At 48.6% G+C, this 18,854-nt stretch overlaps 6 protein-coding genes across 6 annotated transcripts; 4 read left to right on the top strand and 2 right to left on the bottom strand.

Annotated features, from left to right (window-relative positions):
• Positions 1 to 390: 390 nt before the first annotated feature.
• Positions 391 to 1,395, top strand: L3040_005689 (uncharacterized protein; the record flags this gene model as incomplete). The annotated part of the gene is made up of 2 exons (XM_007295717.1): positions 391 to 670; positions 743 to 1,395. The coding sequence occupies 2 exons, from the start codon at positions 391 to 393 to the stop codon at positions 1,393 to 1,395; spliced, it is 933 nt and encodes a 310-aa protein (XP_007295779.1).
• Positions 1,396 to 1,584: 189 nt separating this feature from the next.
• L3040_005690 (uncharacterized protein) lies at positions 1,585 to 4,526 on the bottom strand (the record flags this gene model as incomplete). Its single annotated transcript, XM_007295716.2, has 5 exons — positions 1,585 to 2,745; positions 2,845 to 3,008; positions 3,065 to 3,105; positions 4,072 to 4,323; positions 4,483 to 4,526. 5 exons carry the CDS (start codon positions 4,524 to 4,526, stop codon positions 1,585 to 1,587), a joined length of 1,662 nt encoding a protein of 553 aa, XP_007295778.2.
• A 453-nt stretch (positions 4,527 to 4,979) lies between these two features.
• L3040_005691 (uncharacterized protein) lies at positions 4,980 to 7,164 on the top strand (the record flags this gene model as incomplete). Its single annotated transcript, XM_066154609.1, has 6 exons — positions 4,980 to 5,033; positions 5,106 to 5,121; positions 5,241 to 5,250; positions 5,330 to 5,467; positions 5,524 to 6,856; positions 6,904 to 7,164. 6 exons carry the CDS (start codon positions 4,980 to 4,982, stop codon positions 7,162 to 7,164), a joined length of 1,812 nt encoding a protein of 603 aa, XP_066011460.1.
• Positions 7,165 to 9,404: 2,240 nt separating this feature from the next.
• L3040_005692 (uncharacterized protein) lies at positions 9,405 to 11,544 on the top strand (the record flags this gene model as incomplete). The annotated part of the gene is made up of 4 exons (XM_007295712.1): positions 9,405 to 9,522; positions 9,578 to 9,594; positions 9,648 to 9,758; positions 9,808 to 11,544. 4 exons carry the CDS (start codon positions 9,405 to 9,407, stop codon positions 11,542 to 11,544), a joined length of 1,983 nt encoding a protein of 660 aa, XP_007295774.1.
• A 1,207-nt stretch (positions 11,545 to 12,751) lies between these two features.
• Positions 12,752 to 15,826, top strand: L3040_005693 (uncharacterized protein; the record flags this gene model as incomplete). The annotated part of the gene is made up of 3 exons (XM_007295711.1): positions 12,752 to 12,930; positions 12,986 to 14,741; positions 14,792 to 15,826. 3 exons carry the CDS (start codon positions 12,752 to 12,754, stop codon positions 15,824 to 15,826), a joined length of 2,970 nt encoding a protein of 989 aa, XP_007295773.1.
• A 337-nt stretch (positions 15,827 to 16,163) lies between these two features.
• L3040_005694 (uncharacterized protein) lies at positions 16,164 to 16,995 on the bottom strand (the record flags this gene model as incomplete). The annotated part of the gene is made up of 3 exons (XM_007295710.1): positions 16,164 to 16,615; positions 16,684 to 16,786; positions 16,843 to 16,995. 3 exons carry the CDS (start codon positions 16,993 to 16,995, stop codon positions 16,164 to 16,166), a joined length of 708 nt encoding a protein of 235 aa, XP_007295772.1.
• Positions 16,996 to 18,854: the final 1,859 nt, after the last annotated feature.

An 18,854-nucleotide genomic window follows, 5' to 3' on the forward strand; every position in this document is an offset into this window, starting at 1 on the left:
TGATTCTGGTAAACGTGCAACTCAGAACGTCTGATGGTGCGACATCCTTCGTAGACGTATTTTCACTGGCAGCTAGCAATTTCCGACCGAGTAGACAAGCCAAAATCTGGCAGGAGCTGTTCAGCATTCGCTTGTCGTTTCGCATACTAAGCGAATGTTGACGTTCAATAAGCTGCATAGAGTTTGATTTAACAAATATAAATGGACTTTGAATTCTGTTGAATGGCCATTTGATAGTTGTTACATTTTACGCTTCAGCAGCTAGTGGGGCAATACCTAAATTTGCAAGTGCTTATCGCTGAGGGGGAGGGGTAGGTCCATCCGATAAGCCCCATACTTACATGCGACCTCCTGCTCTGGTGATAGAATCTCAGCATCAAATAAGTAAATATGGCGCCTTCACGAACTTCTTCAGATCCTCCACCAGCCGCCCAAGGCCTCACAAAGGAGCAGCTAGCAACCTTCGAACGAGATGGGTACCTTATCATCCCGAACGCCCTGTCCGCCTCCAAAGTCTCCGAGCTCCTCGCCGAAACCCACTCCCTGTTGGACAGCTTCTCCCTCTCGGACCACCCCATGACCAGATTCTCCACGGGGGAGAAGAGCGACCATGTAGGCGACGACTACTTCCTGTCCAGCGGCGACAAGGTGCGGTTCTTTTTCGAAGAAGGTCAGTAGAAGTCCATCCGTCCCTCCCCTCCCACCAACAACGAACGTCACCCAACAACCACCAACCCGTCAGATGCATTCGACCCCGACGGCACCCTCACCAAGCCCAAGGAGAGAGCCATCAACAAGATAGGCCACTATCTCCACGTCCTCTCCCCGCCCTTCGCATCCCTCCTCTCGCCCTCCGCTGCGCACTCCCCGTCCCTGATCGCCCGCTCCCTCGGTTTCCGCGAGCCGCAATGTCTACAGAGCATGGTCATCTGCAAGCAGCCCGAGATTGGAGGCGCTGTGCCCCCACATCAGGATTCTACGTTTCTGTATACGGATCCGCCGAGTGCCGTCGGATTTTGGTATGCGCTTGAGGATGCGACAGTTGAGAATGGGTGTTTGAGTTTCCTGCCCGGTAGCCATAAGAGTGCGGAGATTAAGCAGAGGTTCGTGAGGAAGAGGGACGGGTCGGGTACGGAATTTATCGTTAATGAGGGAAGGCAATTCCCGGCGGGTGCAGGATATGGTGCTGAGAAGGCGGAGGGGGAGTATGTGCTGGGGGAGGTCAAGGCGGGAAGTCTGGTGCTGATTCATGGGAATTTGCTGCATAAGAGTGAGAAAAATGTCGGTCAGAAGGGGAGGATCATTTATACATTCCACGTCATTGAAGGGGAGGGAGCAGTGTATGATGAGAGAAATTGGTTACAGCCACCTGAGGAAGGCTTCACAAAGCTGTAGGTAGGATTGAGCAACGAAACGCTGTCTTAGAAATCCCGTTGACGTAGATAACTGACCATGAACCACCAAAGAAGGGATGTGAATCCTAAGGTTACATGAAATGTGTGTGGTCGTACCACAACTTTTGAGATCCCATCCCCTCATCGATCCCATACCCAAACGCAGAAGAAAATCCACTGCAAGCAATCATCACCGAGCGTATGGATGGAAGCCCCGGTTGTTTCCCCGTCCTCCGCCCCTATAATTTGCACCCGGCTTGCCAGCATTCTTCGGCCCAGTGGGTGCATTGGCAGGAGGAGCACTAGCAGGACCGTTCTGAGGCGGAACCGAGCCTCTATTGCTTCCACCACGAGCACCACCCTGAAATCCTCCACGCCCACCACCTCCGCTGGGAACAATGGGTTGCGGAACATCGTCGTACATGCCCTCCCAAGAAGTTGGACCACTGCCGTAGCCATTCTGCTGAGCCTGGCCATAGCCGCCCTGGTTGCGTCGCATCTGTTGTTGCTCATACTTCTGCTGCTCAAACATCTGTTGCTCATAAGCATTGTATCCTGGGGTGCCAATTCGACCACCGGGGTTGCTTCCACCACCTGCAGCATAGTTGTTTCCTCCGGCCATGCCAGCACCTCCTCCACCGCCCATGCCTTGCATTTGCATCTGCTGCATCTGTTGCATCTGTTGCATCATAGCTGGATTCATGCCTTGCATACCGTTCATCGCCGTAACAGGGCTCTGGGGACTCTGGCTGCGATTTCCTCCTGCTTGTTGCATCTGGGCCTGCATAGCTTGCATTTGCTGCATCTGCATCATCATAGCTGGGTTCATACCACCTGGCATAGCCGGCATTCCTCGTCCGCCACCCATAGCCATTTGCTGTTGCATCATGGCAAAGTATTGTTGCATTCGTTGCCAGTACTGCGCCATCAACTGAGGAGTCATGCCAGGAGCCATCTGGTTACCCCCACCTTGCTGGGCTTGATTGGCATTCTGGTTCTCATCAATGCCTCCTTTGCGGAAACGGTTTCCACCTCGACCACCACGAGCCTCTTCCTCTTCTCTCATGTTGCCACGAGGTTGAGCTTTCTTGACTTCGATTGGCTTACCGAGAATCTCGAGAGGCGAGTCGAGACAAGCATCGACGGCTGCCTCGCTATCGAATGTGACGAAGCCGAAGCCCCGAGGTCTACCGGTGTCCTTGTCCATCATGAGGGTGGCATCAACAACTCGTCCGAACTGCATGAAGTACTCCTTGAAATCCTGTTCAGTGGCCTCCTGGCTGACACCACCGACAAAGATCTTGCTTGTGCGTTCTTGCTCATCTCGGGGAATTGCCCTCTTGGGGTCAATCTTTGAGCAAATACGTCAGCTTGTTATTTCTGTCACATGAAGCGACCGAGAGCAAAATTGACGTAGTGAATTTGTGTTATTCGGAGATTTGGGGCTTACAATTTTGCCATCGAGGTAGTGTTCCTTAACCATCACGATGTTAACAGTACGAGCATCCTTGAACGTCAGGAAGCCAAAGCCACGAGAGCGGCCTGAAGCGCCATCTCTCATGACGGTGCACTCCAAAACTTCACCAAATTGAGAGAAATAATCCTTGAGTGACTCTAGACCAGCCAAGTTAGAGGATTTACAGGAGTGTCAGCATCGTCCAGGTACTTACGATCGGTCGTCTCCCAATTCAATCCACCAATGAACATCTTGCTATAAGATCATGACTAGTCAGCAAATAGAGCCATAAGAATAACAGAAACAACAAAATGATATAAAAGTCCGGGGTCGGTCGATTTTCAGGGCTCTGATATGCCGTTGGTTCTGGGTCTGGAAAAAGAGACAGAGTCGCTTGCCAGGCAGGACCCAGAGACTAGAGCACTTCAAGCGGGCCATTTCATCGTCATTCGTATCGGGCTTCGAGAATCCAATGTAGGCGATGCGACAACATCAGAGAAGATTGTCCTGTCGCGGTAGCGGGGCATGATTCCGTTCCCGCACCGCCTCACGCCCATCAACCCATGCCAGTCCACGCCATGGCAAGTCCGGAGAAGTCATGCAATGAAGAATGACACTGCAAGATATCCAAGAACAATCGTTGTCTTTTGCTATCGTGATGCTAGGTACTGGCGTCGAGCGCTATGCGCTGCCTTCTAGCCTATCTGTGGCCTCCTCTGATGCTCTATGAAGATTATCTCGACAATAGGCTATGTAGTAGGCTTGACTATGGCCGCTGTTGATGTCGAATGCATGAGGCGAGATCAGTGTCCTTGCAATCCTCTTCATATGCCAGTGCGGTTCCATCCGTAGATGCCAATTATCCTTGTGCATTTTTCTGGTCCTTCGCAAGCCTCTGCGCTTTTGGCCCCATCAAATTCATCCAAAGCCACCACAAAGTCTTCGCATGACCAGCTGTCGTCCGATTCTCTTCGACAATCTGGCTTTTGTGATATCAAGAGCTTTCCCATGGCACCCAGTAGTCCCGTTTCCGCCCAGTGCCAACCCCTTATGCCTCGTGGGCTCCGATATCCTCCTTCCACGTTCCGTTATTTCCGCAAAGTGTAGCAAATGGGTCCAGATCTCGCTCTGTGCCCGTGTTGAAGCGGGGCACTGGCGACTATAACCATGTGACGACCATGGTAGATGAAGCACTTAAAAGAAAAATAACTGATATCTTACCCGTCTTCCTTGATGCCAGGCCCATGTGCTTCATGGCTGACCGGAGCATCATAACTATTTCCATTCCCGCCCAAATTGAAATCAATTTCATCATCCATATCCTGGTCTCCATTATACTTCTCTTCACCCCCTGCGCCGTTAGGTTCCGTATTTTCAGGTGCCTCATCGATTTTGGCGACCTCTTTGGCTGGTTCGCTCTTGAGTTCAACCTCAGGCACTACTGGCTTTGGCACAGTCTCCTCTTCCGTGTACCTAATATTGGCGTAAGCAAATTAATTGATCGGAGGGAAGGAATAGAAAGTGAGAGAACGAAGATGTTGACAGGAAGGACAGGATAGAAGTTGTGATGCTCCGTATATTACACAAGGCTAAGGAGCTGAGCGTCTACTCGTCATCGAGCAGCATACGTACAGATCGGCGAAGAGATCCTCTTCGAAGTTGTCGGGTTCGGCCATACTGGTGTGGGCTTGAAGTCTTATAGTGTTAAGTAATTTGCCTGGTAGGTGGCAGGGAGTTGTATTTCCAATCGGGGGTGGAGAGGTGTTTGATGGAACGTATCGGAAGGCGAGGGCTGGTATGTGTCCGGCAGATGGTCAAGAAAAGAATCTAAGGAGAAAGGAATGTGAGAATGAAAGAGGATGTGAAGAATGAATGCCAAAGTGGAAAGACGTCGTGACGGTGGCAGTTGTGATGGTGGAGGTTGATTATGTTAAAACAAGTGGGAAAGGCAGACAGTTCGGAGTCTTCGGCGCTCGGACCTCTGAGACGGGCACTCGCACTAGCACTGGCACTGGCTGCTGACTGAGGAGCCTCAGGACGGATGCAAGCACGCACGTACGCATGAATGAATGAATGAATGATTGAATGAAGACATAATACGGTCCAAGTCTGCGGCAGGGCTTGCAAAGATGTTTTCTTCTTCTTCGAACTCTACGAACAGCAGCAAGAAGCCTGTGCAACAGGTCAGTTCAGTTTGATCAATTGGAAGTCTTGTTTTTCAGAGGAACATGCCGCTGATTCTGATGTGGTTGAAGGAAATGGTTCAAGTTGGTCAGTTCAGTTCAGTCCAGTTTGAGGGCACCCCTAGATACCCAAACGCTGCGGATACCCACCTTGGGCTTCTCCCCGGATTTGCTTAGGAAACTTGCTGACTCTTGATTCTTTCGCAGAAAGATCTGAGTATGTGTCTAAACCGAAAACGCATGGAGAGGGGTAGATTCTGGGCTAAAAAGGGCATTTCACTGACTATAGGCTCCAGATCTGCATCTCCCTTTTGGCGAACCCGAACAGCAGAAGGACACCGTGACCAGTCTGCGAAGAAGCAGGCGTCTCGGGATTCAAGTCTGGTTATAGGGGCCTCATATTCGCATGCCGATATGATGAGATTTGACAACTTGTGCGATTTCAAATACCATAGGGACACCTATACAGCTACTGACATGTCTTTTGCAGATCTTTGTCTACATCTTCGACCAGCCCTAGAACCCCCCCTCCTTCTTCACTCAAAACTCGAAGCAATACCCCGCCACCGCCCCGAGGATCTTCTGGATTGGCCTCCCCTCTGAGAAGAAACTATACCGACTTTCTTTCCAACACGAACAATGACTGGAATGTGGAAGATGAGGCCGATGATTACGATGACTACGGGTATGAAAATGACGACGGGGACGATTTTGGGCTTCCCAGCATGTCAAGCATGAGACGGAAGAGTAAGAAAGGTCTAGAGCAGCGCAGAACTGATGGTGGAGGGAATGTGCCTCCCTTTGGATATGGACCAGCAGGAGATTCTGGTGGATTTGGAGCCAGCAGACTATTCAACAGCGCCGATATCGCTATCGAGCGCCCTGCGCCAAGTTATCCCGTTGCAAAGAAGAGCGAGGGCAAAATTCTAAGACCTCAATACAAGGAGGTTCTCAGGGACCCGGCAAACTCGTTGCATCTTATAAGCCATCCCCCAATACCTGCCGGTGCTTCGCCGAAAGAAACAGATGTCCACTCCGCCCGGATAACAAGAATCAACAAGTTCAAAAAGATACTGCAGGCAACCTCGATAAATTTAACAGAACTGAGAGCAGCAGCATGGTCTGGGATACCAGAAGAGGTCCGCGCCATGACTTGGCAGTTATTACTTGGATATCTGCCAACAAGCAGTGAACGACGAGTAGGGACGTTGGAGCGTAAGCGAAAGGAGTATCTTGATGGTGTCAGGCAGGCTTTCGAAAGAGGAGGAAACAGCTCAGGCACTTCAGGCAAGATCAGAGGGCTGGATGAAACAATTTGGCACCAGATTAGTATCGATGTGCCTCGGACGAACCCTCATTTGGAGCTGTACAGCTACGAAGCTACGCAGCGATCCCTGGAACGAATCCTCTATGTCTGGGCAGTACGGCATCCTGCAAGTGGTTACGTTCAAGGTATCAATGACCTTGTTACCCCTTTTTGGCAGGTCTTTCTCGCCAGTTATATCACGGATGCGGATGTTGAGAGCGGGATGGACCCTGGGCAGCTGCCAAAACCCGTTCTCGATGCCGTGGAAGCAGACACTTTTTGGTGTATCACCAAGCTGTTGGATGGAATCCAGGATAACTATATTTTTGCACAGCCTGGCATTCAGCGCCAGGTTGCGGCTCTTCACGATTTGACTGCTAGGATTGACGAGCCTCTTGCAAAACACTTGGAGCACGAGAGCGTTGAATTTATTCAATTCAGCTTCAGGTGGATGAATTGTCTTCTTATGAGGGAGATCAGCGTCAAAAACACCATTAGAATGTGGGACACATATATGGTATGTGGGCTCATAATTTGAGCACACAGAAACTGACACGGATCTAGGCCGAAGAACAAGGCTTTTCCGAGTTCCATCTTTACGTCTGCGTGGCTTTCTTGGTCAAATGGTCCGAAAAATTACGGAAGATGGACTTTCAGGAAGTGATGATGTTTCTTCAGGCTTTGCCAACGAGGGATTGGACTGAGAAAGATATCGAGCTTCTCCTCAGTGAAGCCTTCATCTGGCAGTCACTGTTCAAGGGCTCGACCTCCCATTTGAAAGGAGGATCAAGTATCACGCCTTCAAATGCTGCTGCCCAGGGATGATTAGGTGCGGGATATCATCTCAGGAGACTCGAATATAGAGGTTGCGATGCACTAGTACCACTGGGGCAGCTTCAAGCAGTCACCGCAATATACCAGCGCCCCTCAATCCGAGGTTTGGGGTGACTAACGGCTTCCTGGTCGCTGTATTTTTTAGTGGTGAGAAGCATAATCAAGAGAGTCGAGGCGGGCAGACACCAGTTTCAAAATCTGGAACATGATGCAGAAGCTGGACCACGGGTGGTGGAAATAGCGATTTTACCGGTGATATGTTCTTGAAAGACCAAATCATATGAAATCTCTCACCTTGCCTCAATGATAGTACAAAGGAGGTGAATATGTCATGGAAGCCCAAACAAATCCACTTTCCAGTCCTAAATTACGGCCAAGAAACTTGCATTGTCTCAAGCTGCTTATCCTCGAGGCTTTTGCGTAGAGTACAGAATACTGGCGGTTATTGTTGTTGCAGCTCGAGGAGGCTCGACCTCGACCTGCCTCATCTATGTACAAGAGTATCTGCCACAGTCGGTATCGAGACGCTCCAATCATTGTAGGCAGCAAAAATATGTTCGAGCCCTGTTCTCCACGTCATCGTGGCTGGAGCCCGAAGTAACCTTTCCAGGAGTCTGGAGTCTGCATTACTACGAGTTCCTGCATATCGTCCTGGACTAGCTGCATTTCCTGCTTCGTGTAAAAAGCATGCCCGTTTAATTGCCTTGCCTAGCTACCTTCACACTCAAATTGGCAAAGTGACAAGCTACCGTCATTGGCAGTTCTGTTGGACTTTGGAAGAAACCACTCGATTTATTGTTTGATGAGGGGTGATCACTTTCTACCTCACCAAGCCCCTGGCACTCTTCGCCCCCTTCATCGTCCGGCAGTAAGAAGCTCGCTTTGAATTTCCCTCCGTCAAATATCTACTACAGCCGTTCTCCGTTCGCTAAATTGCCTCCAATAACGAAGCTATCGACTCTCTTCTCCTTCACTTCCTCGTCAGCTAGATGATAACGTGGCGTCCATGGCCTCGATGAATGGTCACTGTTCTTGCGGAATTCTGATGGAAACCACCTTGGGATTTAGCGGGCGTGAGAAGAGATACCGGTAGCAGATGGGGGTTGAGAGGATGCGAAGGAGGAGATCGAATCCTGGTCTTATGGGCACGTGGCCAGTGGTTGTGGAGAAGGAGAAAGGGGGAGAGAATGCTCTCTCTAGAGGGGTCAGTCTCCGTGTAGTAGCCGCCTTCAGTATGGGGGATAAGATTGAGGGCTTTGACGACGATTTCGATAGAAGGGGAGTCCTTGGGAGGAGCTGCAGAGATGGCAAAAGAAGGTTTCAACGGTGATGATGACATTTCATATGCTGTGTGTGATGAGCCCAAAAGCAAGGAGCTGCTGAAAGACCGGAAGCAGGAACAATAGAGAAACAGGATTATGAGATACGATTTCGAAGAAAAGTTTGCCAGCCATGCGGAGCTCCAAATACGGAGATGAGCGAGATGATAACCGCTTGGACGGACATGGCAAAGAAGTGGAGATAAACGTGTATGCTCCATGATCGCATGGTGGAAAGAAAAACATGACCCGAGGTCCCAAGTCGATGACAAAGTAAACAAAACAAAAACATGTCGCAGATGGCGACGCACTGATGCAGGACAATGCAGCCACCGATGCTGATCGTCGGACAAGGAGACCAATATCTCAAAAGTGAAGTAAGGCTCCGAAAGTAAGTTGTATCCAAAGGTCCAACTATCAAGGCAGAGGTCAAACCGGGCACAAGTCTTGTAAAGGAAGAACATCGCCATCGTCCGCATTGTACTTCTTTCTACCCGGACAGTACCAGCCAGTCTTGTCCCAAAGCGAGCTAGCCGCTCTGGAACCCCTGCAAATGTCCCTCCTCGCAACTCAACTCCACTTCACCTTCTCCCCGACACAATATTCTTCCCATGGCTGATCTTTGCACCGCGGACCCAACGAAAACCCTTCCAATAATCTCCTCTGACACTGCCATCAGCTCTCCGGGCGTGCTTCAAACGAGTTTACAACCTGCACGATTTCCCTCCTACCACAGCAAAATCCATCCTTGCATGTTCTTTCTGTGTTGAGCTGATTTATTATACAAAGGTGTAACTATTGTTCCTCTTCATTGTGTTTTCTGCTCGATCAGTCTTAACTCGAGAGCTGGGGGGTTCCAGTGGTCAACACACGCAAATCCCTCGGCCGGTTTGGGTCACCAAGGCAGAGAAAATGATGTCCGGTGCTTTGAGCAAGAGACAGCAAGCGCGCAACGAACGCGCTCTCCAGGATCTTATAAAGTCTGTGCCGGGGAACAATGTGTGCGCGGATTGTCAGGCCCGGAATCCAGGTGGGTTGGTTTTAGCTCCGAGTATTTTCGACGTCTGCTGATTGTGTTTTCACAGGATGGGCAAGTTGGAGTGTAAGTAAACACCAGGTCGATATGGCGGCACCCAAAAAGCTTACCCGAAATAGCTCGGCATATTTCTATGCATGCGGTGCGCCGCTTTGCACCGAAAGCTGGGAACGCACATAACGAAGGTCAAGTCGTTGAGCATGGACTCCTGGACGAGCGAGCAGGTGGAAGTACGTCGATTTTGGGGGTGCCTGTAGGACAACTACTAAGATCTGGCAGAACATGAAGCGAGTTGGAAACGTTGCATCAAACCGAATATTCAACCCGACAAACGCGAGGGCACCTATTCCTTTTGATGCCGATGAAGCCGATTCAGCGATGGAGAGATTCATCCGGGGGAAATACCTTGAGGGAGCTGCGCCTAAGGTTCCTGCGAGGAATAATACTGGAAGCACGAATTCGGACGATCAGCCTCCACCACTGCCGCCGAAACCCGGCAGCAGGTTTGGCTTTAGATCGGCTTCTTCAATATTTCCGTTGTCCTCGAAGTATCGTAAAGATGCCGCTGCCAGGCAAGATTTTGATAACCGTGCACGACAACGATCGCCGTCTCCACGGAGGAACAAGCCATCGAGGATCTTTGGTACTCCGGTAGGAGCTGAAGAGGTCGACGATCTGGAGTTGAAATTGCAGAGGTTACGAGATATGGGATTCCAGGACGAAAGGAAGAACACTGCAGTTTTGAAGGGCCTGAGTGGAAATTTTGAGAAAACAATCGAAACTCTTGTTCGACTTGGAGAGGGTGGCAATGGAGGGCTTAAGTCACCGGAACTCCCTAGGCCACCCGTCAATGCTCGATCTCGGACAGGACTGACAATAAATCGGACACGAGATGTTCCTTCGTCAAATTCGTCAAATCCATTTGATATGCTGGATACCCCGCCTACAGCACAAACACAGTCCTCTCAGTCTACTGGAGGGCTGGCTTCTCCTGTGGGAAATAATCCATATCAGCAGCCACCAAATCCCAACCCGTTCGGACTTGCTCCCTCTCGGTCACAATACAACCTCAACCAAGCTTTCCAGAACATGTCAGTTGAACAACCGCCACCACTTTTCCCGAACCGTACTGGTGGTTTCCCTTCCCCTCAAACTCCTTCTCAGCAACAGGCATTCCAACAGTCCATGGCACCTCCAGTTCCCTCTGTTCCACAACAATACCATACACCTGTAATGTTCGAAAACAACCACCAGCAACCCCAACAATCCCAACCGCAGCAAAATAGCTACAATCCGTTTATGCAGCAGAATCAACCTGCCCAAACACCGTCTCTCAATACGAATTTCGCGAGCAATCCGTACGCTCAACAATTAACAACGCCACAGAGTCTCTATCAAAGTCCTATGGATCAACATCCCCCCCAACAATACGGATCTGCTTTCTTTGGTAATGGAGCATCGCAATTAGTCCAGGCGCAAGCACAGACGAACCCGTTCCTTAACCAGAATGCACCCCAGCAACCCCAGCCAATGAATCCGTTTTTCGGTCAGGCGCAGGCTCCCCAGCAAGTTGAATACCAACCACAATATCAACCGCAATACCAGCAGCAAAGACAGCAGACGTATCCTCAGATGCCACAACAGACTCTCAGAGCCGATAAGAGGAGTATCATGGACTTGTACAATCATCCCCAGATGGCCCCAATGCCTCCTCAGCCCATTCTCCAACCCGAGCAGAGCCAGATCCAAGCCCAGTCACAGCCTGGACCCCAAGCAGTGGGACAGCAACAAAGTCCTCTAGGTCACCCCGCCGCAGGGACTAACAATCCTTTCGCTGTGAGCGGAGGCGGTGCCGCCCTTGGTTCCGGAGATACCCTAGGTCAAATGGCTCAATTCCCTCCCAAGAAGAACGGAAGCCGTAACGTCAGTAGAGAGAGTGTTGATGCAAGTGGGTGGGCGAATGGTCGACATAGCCCTGATGCATGGGGATCGATCAGTGCTAGGGCCATGCGATAGATGATCGAATGCCTTTTCTCGATTCCACGATGCTTGTCTTTTTATGTCTAGACTTGGGTATAAAGGGAGCCGCGAGAGATGATTTCTCTCATGGCACGAGGATAATAAGACATCAAGACATCAAACCTGAAGTGATGATACATGGAAAGGTTCCGTGACTCTTTTCGTTTGTTTGTTTTGAAAGCCCGGCTCCGCTTAAACATGGACTCCGTACTCGCCGAAATCGCATTTCAAGTGAAGGAAATTAATTTTTTTTCCACTCTTCCTTTCTTTCTTTGTCCTCGGTGTTTTCTTCTATTTTCCTCTGTTTTCCTCTGTTTTCTCATGTTTTTTCGTGCCTTCCCTCCTATCGGGGCTCTTGACCCTTTTCAATGGGCAAGTCCATCATTTCCGCACTTCGGCAGTAAATTTGATTACCGTCCGTGTGGTCCACCCAAAGGAGCGCGGGATGGATTGTTATGAGAAAGGAAGGAAGATTTCCCCGCTGCGGGGCAATACATGCATGCATGCAGCTCCTCTCCTCTGCTCTTGCATCTGCCTCGGATTTCTCCATTAGATGGGCCGGGCTGGACCGACGAGTCTGATCAGGTGGTCAGATGGTCAGGTGGTACGTTCCTGGATTGAGATGGATCGATCTAGACTCTAGAGCACTCCCTCGCTTACTTCTATGCTCCTCCGAGCCAGAGTGGGCTAACTAGCTGCTGAGTTAATGCCTCCTAAGCTCTAGCGCTAGCTCTAGCTCTAGTTCTACTTCTACTTCTACTTCTACTTCTACTTCTACTTCTATTCTAATGCTTCTAGCCTTGAGAAGGTGCATTCGTTAACCGACCAACGCATCAATCAACGAATCAACGCATCAACACAACAGAATATCAACAAATCAATACGTCAACAACTCTGCTCAACCCTCCTAATTCAAACCAGCCCCCTTCCCCGCAACCATTTGAACGAGCAGGAGCCACCCACCCCCACAAGGCCATATTCAGTAAGTACTGGGCGAGCCCAATAGTCAATTAACCTAGTCATATACACATAAAGCCTCTCGATCTCCTCCCTCCCACATACATTCATGTGTCACAACTTCAGTTGCACGTTCCACGATTCGATGTCGCTCAACTCATAATTGATTACCTTCTACTCTCGCTTTAACTCTCTTTAATTCTTTCTTTCTCCTTCTCTTCACGCCCGTTGCATCATCTAAAGAGCAATGGCGAAATGGTCCGCAATCATCGCCCTGGTGGCGACGCTGCTCTTCAGCGCAGTGGCTGCCTACACTGATTTTGCCGTCACTGGCAACATCTCGGAATGGAATCAGGCAGATTGGTCGTTGAGCACAACGAGGTTTGAAGCGGGACAATTCCAATCTCGCATGTCCCTTGCCAACGGGTAAGTCAGAGCTTGTCTCTCCAATATTGTAACGCAAGAGGTTGACTTGACTAAGATATGTTGGGGCTTCTCTTGCCGCTGCTGGGCCGTTCTTTGAAGCCGATGTCAATTTGACTGACGCCAATGGTCCCCCTCCAGTCGGCGGCTGGCCTCTTGATAATCCGAGGAAGTCTTTTTCGACTATTTCGGGGTTTTTCAATGTCCAACAAAATGCCAGTCGAACCAATTATGGTTGGTTGCAACAGTATGGCTGGGACAGTTTCATTGCGGGAATCCCACACCCTACCGGTCTTCATTTTAGCTTTGAAGGGACGACATTGGATGCAACCGTCAGCAATACTACGATCTCCAATTTCTTCTCCAAGCATTCTTTCAAGACTGGTGTTGGAGAATGGGCTTACACCTGGACACCGGAAGGCTGTGATGCCAATTTCAACGTCTCTTACATGGCACTTTTCAGCAGGGCTAGACCCAACGTGATTGCCGTAAAGGCAATCATCATTTCATCCGAGGACATCAATGGTACTGTCACCGATCTATTAGACGGTCGAAGTGCTGATCGCAGCTACCTCAATTCTAAGGGCTTGGACGAAAACAGCAACACCATCTACACTTCCGTTCACCCTGACAACCTTCCAGAAGTCACGGGATGGATTGTTTCCGGTGCCAACTTCTCGAATGGCTACACGGACCTGTCTTCGCGAACGAGTGCCCAGGGATGCAATGCTTCTGACAGCGACCCAACGATTGGCCAGACCTACAAGATTAATCTCGGAGCGGGAAAGCCGGCCACCTTCTACAAATTTGTTGGTATTGCTTCTACTGACAAATTTGATCAACCTGAGAAGATTGCGAGAAAAAGCCAGGATTTGGCAAGGCAAGACAGTTGGGATGTCTTGGTGAAAGAGACGAGTGCGGCGTGGGAGGATGCCATACCAAGTGAGCTCGTTGATGACTTCACCGACCCTGTCACGGGCGAAATACCAGACGACACAAACGTCAAGATCCTACAGATTGCATCCGTGGCAAACGTATACTACCTGGTCCAGAACTTGATGCAAGAAGGGAGCGGACTCAACGACGAGAGTATTTCGGTTGGTGGCTTGGTATCTGATGCGTACGGTGGTTTGCGTTTCTGGGATGCCGATTACTGGATGGCGCCTGGACTGAACATCGCCCTCCCGAAGTTCAGCAAGCAGATCAGCAATTTCCGAGTCAAGCAGTACGATCAAGCATTGGAAAATGCTGCTTTCAACAACTTTCCCAACGGATCTGCTCTGTATTCTTGGACTTCCGGGCGGTATGGAAATTGTACAGGTACCGGACCTTGTATCGATTACCAGTATCACCTGAATCCTGATATCGCATTCAACATGGTCCAGGAGTTCAACGTTACAAAGAACGAGACCTCATTTGCCCCATCTAGACGAGTGATTGATGGTATTGCAATTGCAATGTCGAACTTGCTCAAGTTCAACGAGACTGCCCAGAAATGGGATATCCGCAACTCCACTGACCCGGACGAATACGCAAACAACGTCAACAATACCGCTTTCACTCTTGCCTCGATATCTACAGTCCTGAAAATTGCTAACGATCTGCGAACTGAGCATGGAGAACCTCTCAACGAAACGTGGCTGGAACAAGCGAACAACGTCAACATTGAAGTTTCGGAATCGGGAATCACACTTGAATATTCTACAATGAACAACAGTGCAGCCGTCAAGCAGGCCGATATCGTTCTGATGACCTATCCTCTTGACTATGAGCAGAACTACACCACCGAGCAAAAGAATCTTGATCTGGACTTTGTGGGTTATCTCCTAGTGACAATCTACGAATGGTGGCTAACATGGTACAGTATGCGAACCGCCAGAGTCCTGACGGCCCTGCAATGACTTATTCCATCTTCGCAGCCAATGCCAACGGGCTGTCGCCTTCTGGCTGCTCATCTTTTACCTACGCACTGGCTGGCACAATTCCTTATCTACGAGCTCCGTTCTATCAATTTTCAGAGCAAGTTGACGATGACCCAACCACAAATGGTGACACCAAGCCGGCCTTCCCTTTTCTTACGGGGCATGGTGGTGCCAACCAAATTGTACCTTTCGGGTTTTTGGGGCTAAGAACAAATGAGCCTCTGCTCCGCATTAACCCCTCGCTACCGCCGCAAATTCCCTACGTCAGGATTCGAAATTTTTATTATGCCGGATCCACACTCTCAGCGACAATGAACAGCACACATACGAATCTGACTCGCCTTGCTACCCCTGTCTCTGCGGGTGTCAACGAAGTCTTCATCAATCAACAGTTGCCTTTCCTTGTCGGCTCTCTTGATAATCCCACAGGCTATAATATCACGGTCAACCAGACAGTCACGGTCCAAAATCGCTTATACTGGCAGATCAAGTCTATCGCAGGTAACATCGTGCAATGCCTCCCAGCAACAAGCGAAGACGCACATGTCCCAGGTCAATTTCCCATTGCAGCCATTGACGGCGCCTCGTCTACCAGATGGCAGCCTACCACCAACTCTACCGCCTCCATGCTTGTCGACACCTCTTCCCAGGCACCCAAACTGCTTACGAGCATCCAATTAGAGTGGGGGGCTCGCCCTGCCGTCTTGGCTGTTGTCTACCTTGGTAACTACACCAACGGCGTTGCGGACATGACTCGCGAGGTTAAGATCGAAATCAATGGTATCGAGCCTAATCGGCCCTACAACGCTGCAGAGGCAGCCGTGAATATTTTTGATATTGAACCTGTGCAGAGTAATGTTACGGTATTCCATATTCCGGATGAGAGATGGAGTGGTGATTATGCGAGGCTGGAAATTGATGGGTGCTGGGAGAAGGATGGTAAAGGCGCTACGGTTGGGGAGTTTGTACTTGTCTAGAACGATGGTAAAGGCGTTACGGTTGGGGAGATTGTATTCGTCCAGAGGACTAAGGTCTAGGGTATTGGGTAGTGGAGTATATAGCTCGGCATATCGACCATCGAATTCTTGAAGAGCACACTGTACAGTACATATATTGAAGAAGAAGAAACACAACGCATAACTCCCACTGAAGCTAAGAAAACGACTCCCACCGAACTCCCACTGACTTTTCAAAGTACATGCAATTGCGAACCTATTTTCATCGGCTCTTTTTTCGTCCTCCCTATTTCCTTCAGTTCGACTCGTTGTTTCCCATCGTAGGTATAATCGTTAACCGCTGGACCTCCGTACCTTTCTATTGAGAGGAGGAACCGCTCGGTTTATCATCCACTGGGGTGGGACTTCCAGCAATATCCCAACTTTTCCAATCAACGACTTCCTTCGCATGTTGTAGTAGCTCCCTTTTTGTTTTCCAGCATGCAGCCGAGAAATCCAACTCATTGTCATTTATTACTTTAGTTGGAATAACCATCTGCAGCACATCAGGGGCGTCTCGAGCGATTGCAAAGCGTATTGCTTTCTCCGGCTCCGGCACATTCATTGACTCGATATACTTTAGAATAGCGTCGTCGTTTGAAACCCAGTAATCCCACAATTTCGTTGTCTTAGTCTCACCACCTTCCGTAGTTTCCGAGTAAGATTCTGGGATCCATATTTTTTGGGCTTTTTTGATCTTTTCACTATCCGCTTCGATAACACATTGCCACGCGGAACGACGAGTAGTCAACCAGCCAGCAGGCGCTTGTGCTATTTCAAATTTCTATTAACGCCCGCGTGATGAAGAAGGAGCGACTGATGAATATGAATTAACTTACACATGGAAAAGCCACTCCCTAATTGATTGTAGCGTGCGTGTTGCTCATCGAATGCTTCATCTCTAAAAGGCCTGTGAAGAGTGTTGATAGCCGCGGCTTCTTCCTGTAACTCGCGTAATTAATATAAAGCTTATACTATATGAATGAAATGAAACTTACCGGTCGAACCATTCGATAACCGATAATTTGTCTTCGAGGGCCTTGGGGCTCTTGGGGCTCTTGGGGCACTTGGGACACTTGGGACACTTGGGGCTCTTCGGGCTCTCGGGGCTCTGAGGCATACTTATTACAAAGATAGGCCAAGATCGCCATGGTCGAGCAGAAAGTTTGCGAGAATTGCATCCTTCTAGAAATACGAGTGTTAGGGGTTTATGAGTTTTCGATAATGCGAGCTGGCGAGAAGAAATAGGCCTGTTGAGTAAGATGATAACAGAGAGCGTGATAATGAAGAAGGTGGTAGTGAGGGAGATGATAGATTCAAATCCGAAGCAGGTGCAGAAAAGGGTTTTATATCCCTTTGACCATATTCATTCTACTAATATTAACTACAGCAATTAAAATCCTTTTCGTTCCTATATCTAAAATCACCTTAAATATAATATCTGATTGACGCTTATACAACTATATTTACAATATTGCAATCTCCTTTCTCAATTGCACATTAGAAAGATCAACCTGCTAGCACAGATATACTGATTCCGTGCTTTCTACTTAATCTAGTTGCTATAAATATGTAATCAATAATTTGAACTTTAATACCGTAGTAATTCAGGAGAGAGAAGGAACATTAGCCGCTTAGCGTACTTGGCGAGCAGGGTGGATTAATAGTTACGCCGCTCCGAAAAGCGGCCGCATATTACTACGTCCCAGGCGTAAGTATTACCCCTCGAGGGTAGGGTAACCAGGGGGTTTAAAGTGGAAAGCAATCTTTTGAGGCACCCTCGAGGGGTAATACTTAGGCCTGTACCGTGGGTAGAATCAGTATAAGCACAGATGTACTTATCCCGTACTCTCCACTTAACCTAGTTTGGCCAGCGAACACGGATTTTAAGCTTGTACGCGGCGCTGGCTATAAACTTACGATACTTTTAATAATATTTGTAAAGCCGATTAGAAAACGCACCTTTCGAAGTAGTTGAAGCGATGCACTTTAATGCTAGCCGTTCCTTTCGTATCTGCCGACGAAACGGAAGACGATTAAAAACACGAAACAAGTATCATAACATATTCTTTTATATGAAATTCGAACTCGATACTATCGATCAGCTTGATTACTTTATCCGACGATTGAATTCGATAAATTTTTTTTTTATTCGACACTTAAAGAGCGGTATTTACGATCGGTTTACACAAAGACGCTAAAGGAATAAAGTGGATACGATAGCGGCTTAGCCCTTCGGAACTCTCGAGATTGCTATACGTTAAAGGAACATTTAGCAGATGCTGGCTCGAGGACGCTTATAATTATAATCGATTACGAATATGTAAAATACGGAAAAGAAAAAAAAGAAGAAGGATCTCGGTCGAATACTCGATCGAAGAATTGGAAAAACTGTATATCGAGCCGCTAATAACCGATCGCAATAAAAGGCGACCGCAGCGATTAAAATGTTAACAACCAAGCATTGCCGTTAATAAAAAGCACTAAAATATATTAAAGCTGCGATACCGCGAGATTAAAGACTCGAGACTCTACTACGTCCCAGGCGTAAGTATTACCCCTCGAGGGTAGGGAAACCAGGGGGTTTAAAGTGGAAACTAGACTTTTGAGGCACCCTCGAGGGGTAATACTTAGGCCTGTACCGTGGTATATCAATCTGTATCTTTTTCTTTTCGTGGTTTTGATTTTATCGATATAAATATATTTTATATTTTAAAAAAACCATTTAATTAGTCAAAACCGATTTCTTTTGCGAAGAATAAAGTCGGGATTCAACGCCGGCACGTCGGAATATCCTCAAGGATGTGATAAGTCGGACTCTTAGGACCCGCAACAGACGTTAAAATAATACTATTACTACTACTACTTGTTACTTAACCTAGTTGCTATAAATATGTAACCAGTAATTTGAACTTTAATACCGTAGTAATTTAGGAGAGAGAAGGAACATTAGCCGCTTAGCGTACTTGGCAAACAAGGTGGATTAATGGTTACGCCGCTCCAAAAAGCA

The sequence above is a fragment of the Drepanopeziza brunnea genome (assembly GCF_022702325.1).
Source record: "Drepanopeziza brunnea f. sp. 'multigermtubi' strain 214-2 chromosome Unknown ctg9, whole genome shotgun sequence".
NCBI lineage: Eukaryota > Fungi > Ascomycota > Leotiomycetes > Helotiales > Drepanopezizaceae > Drepanopeziza > Drepanopeziza brunnea.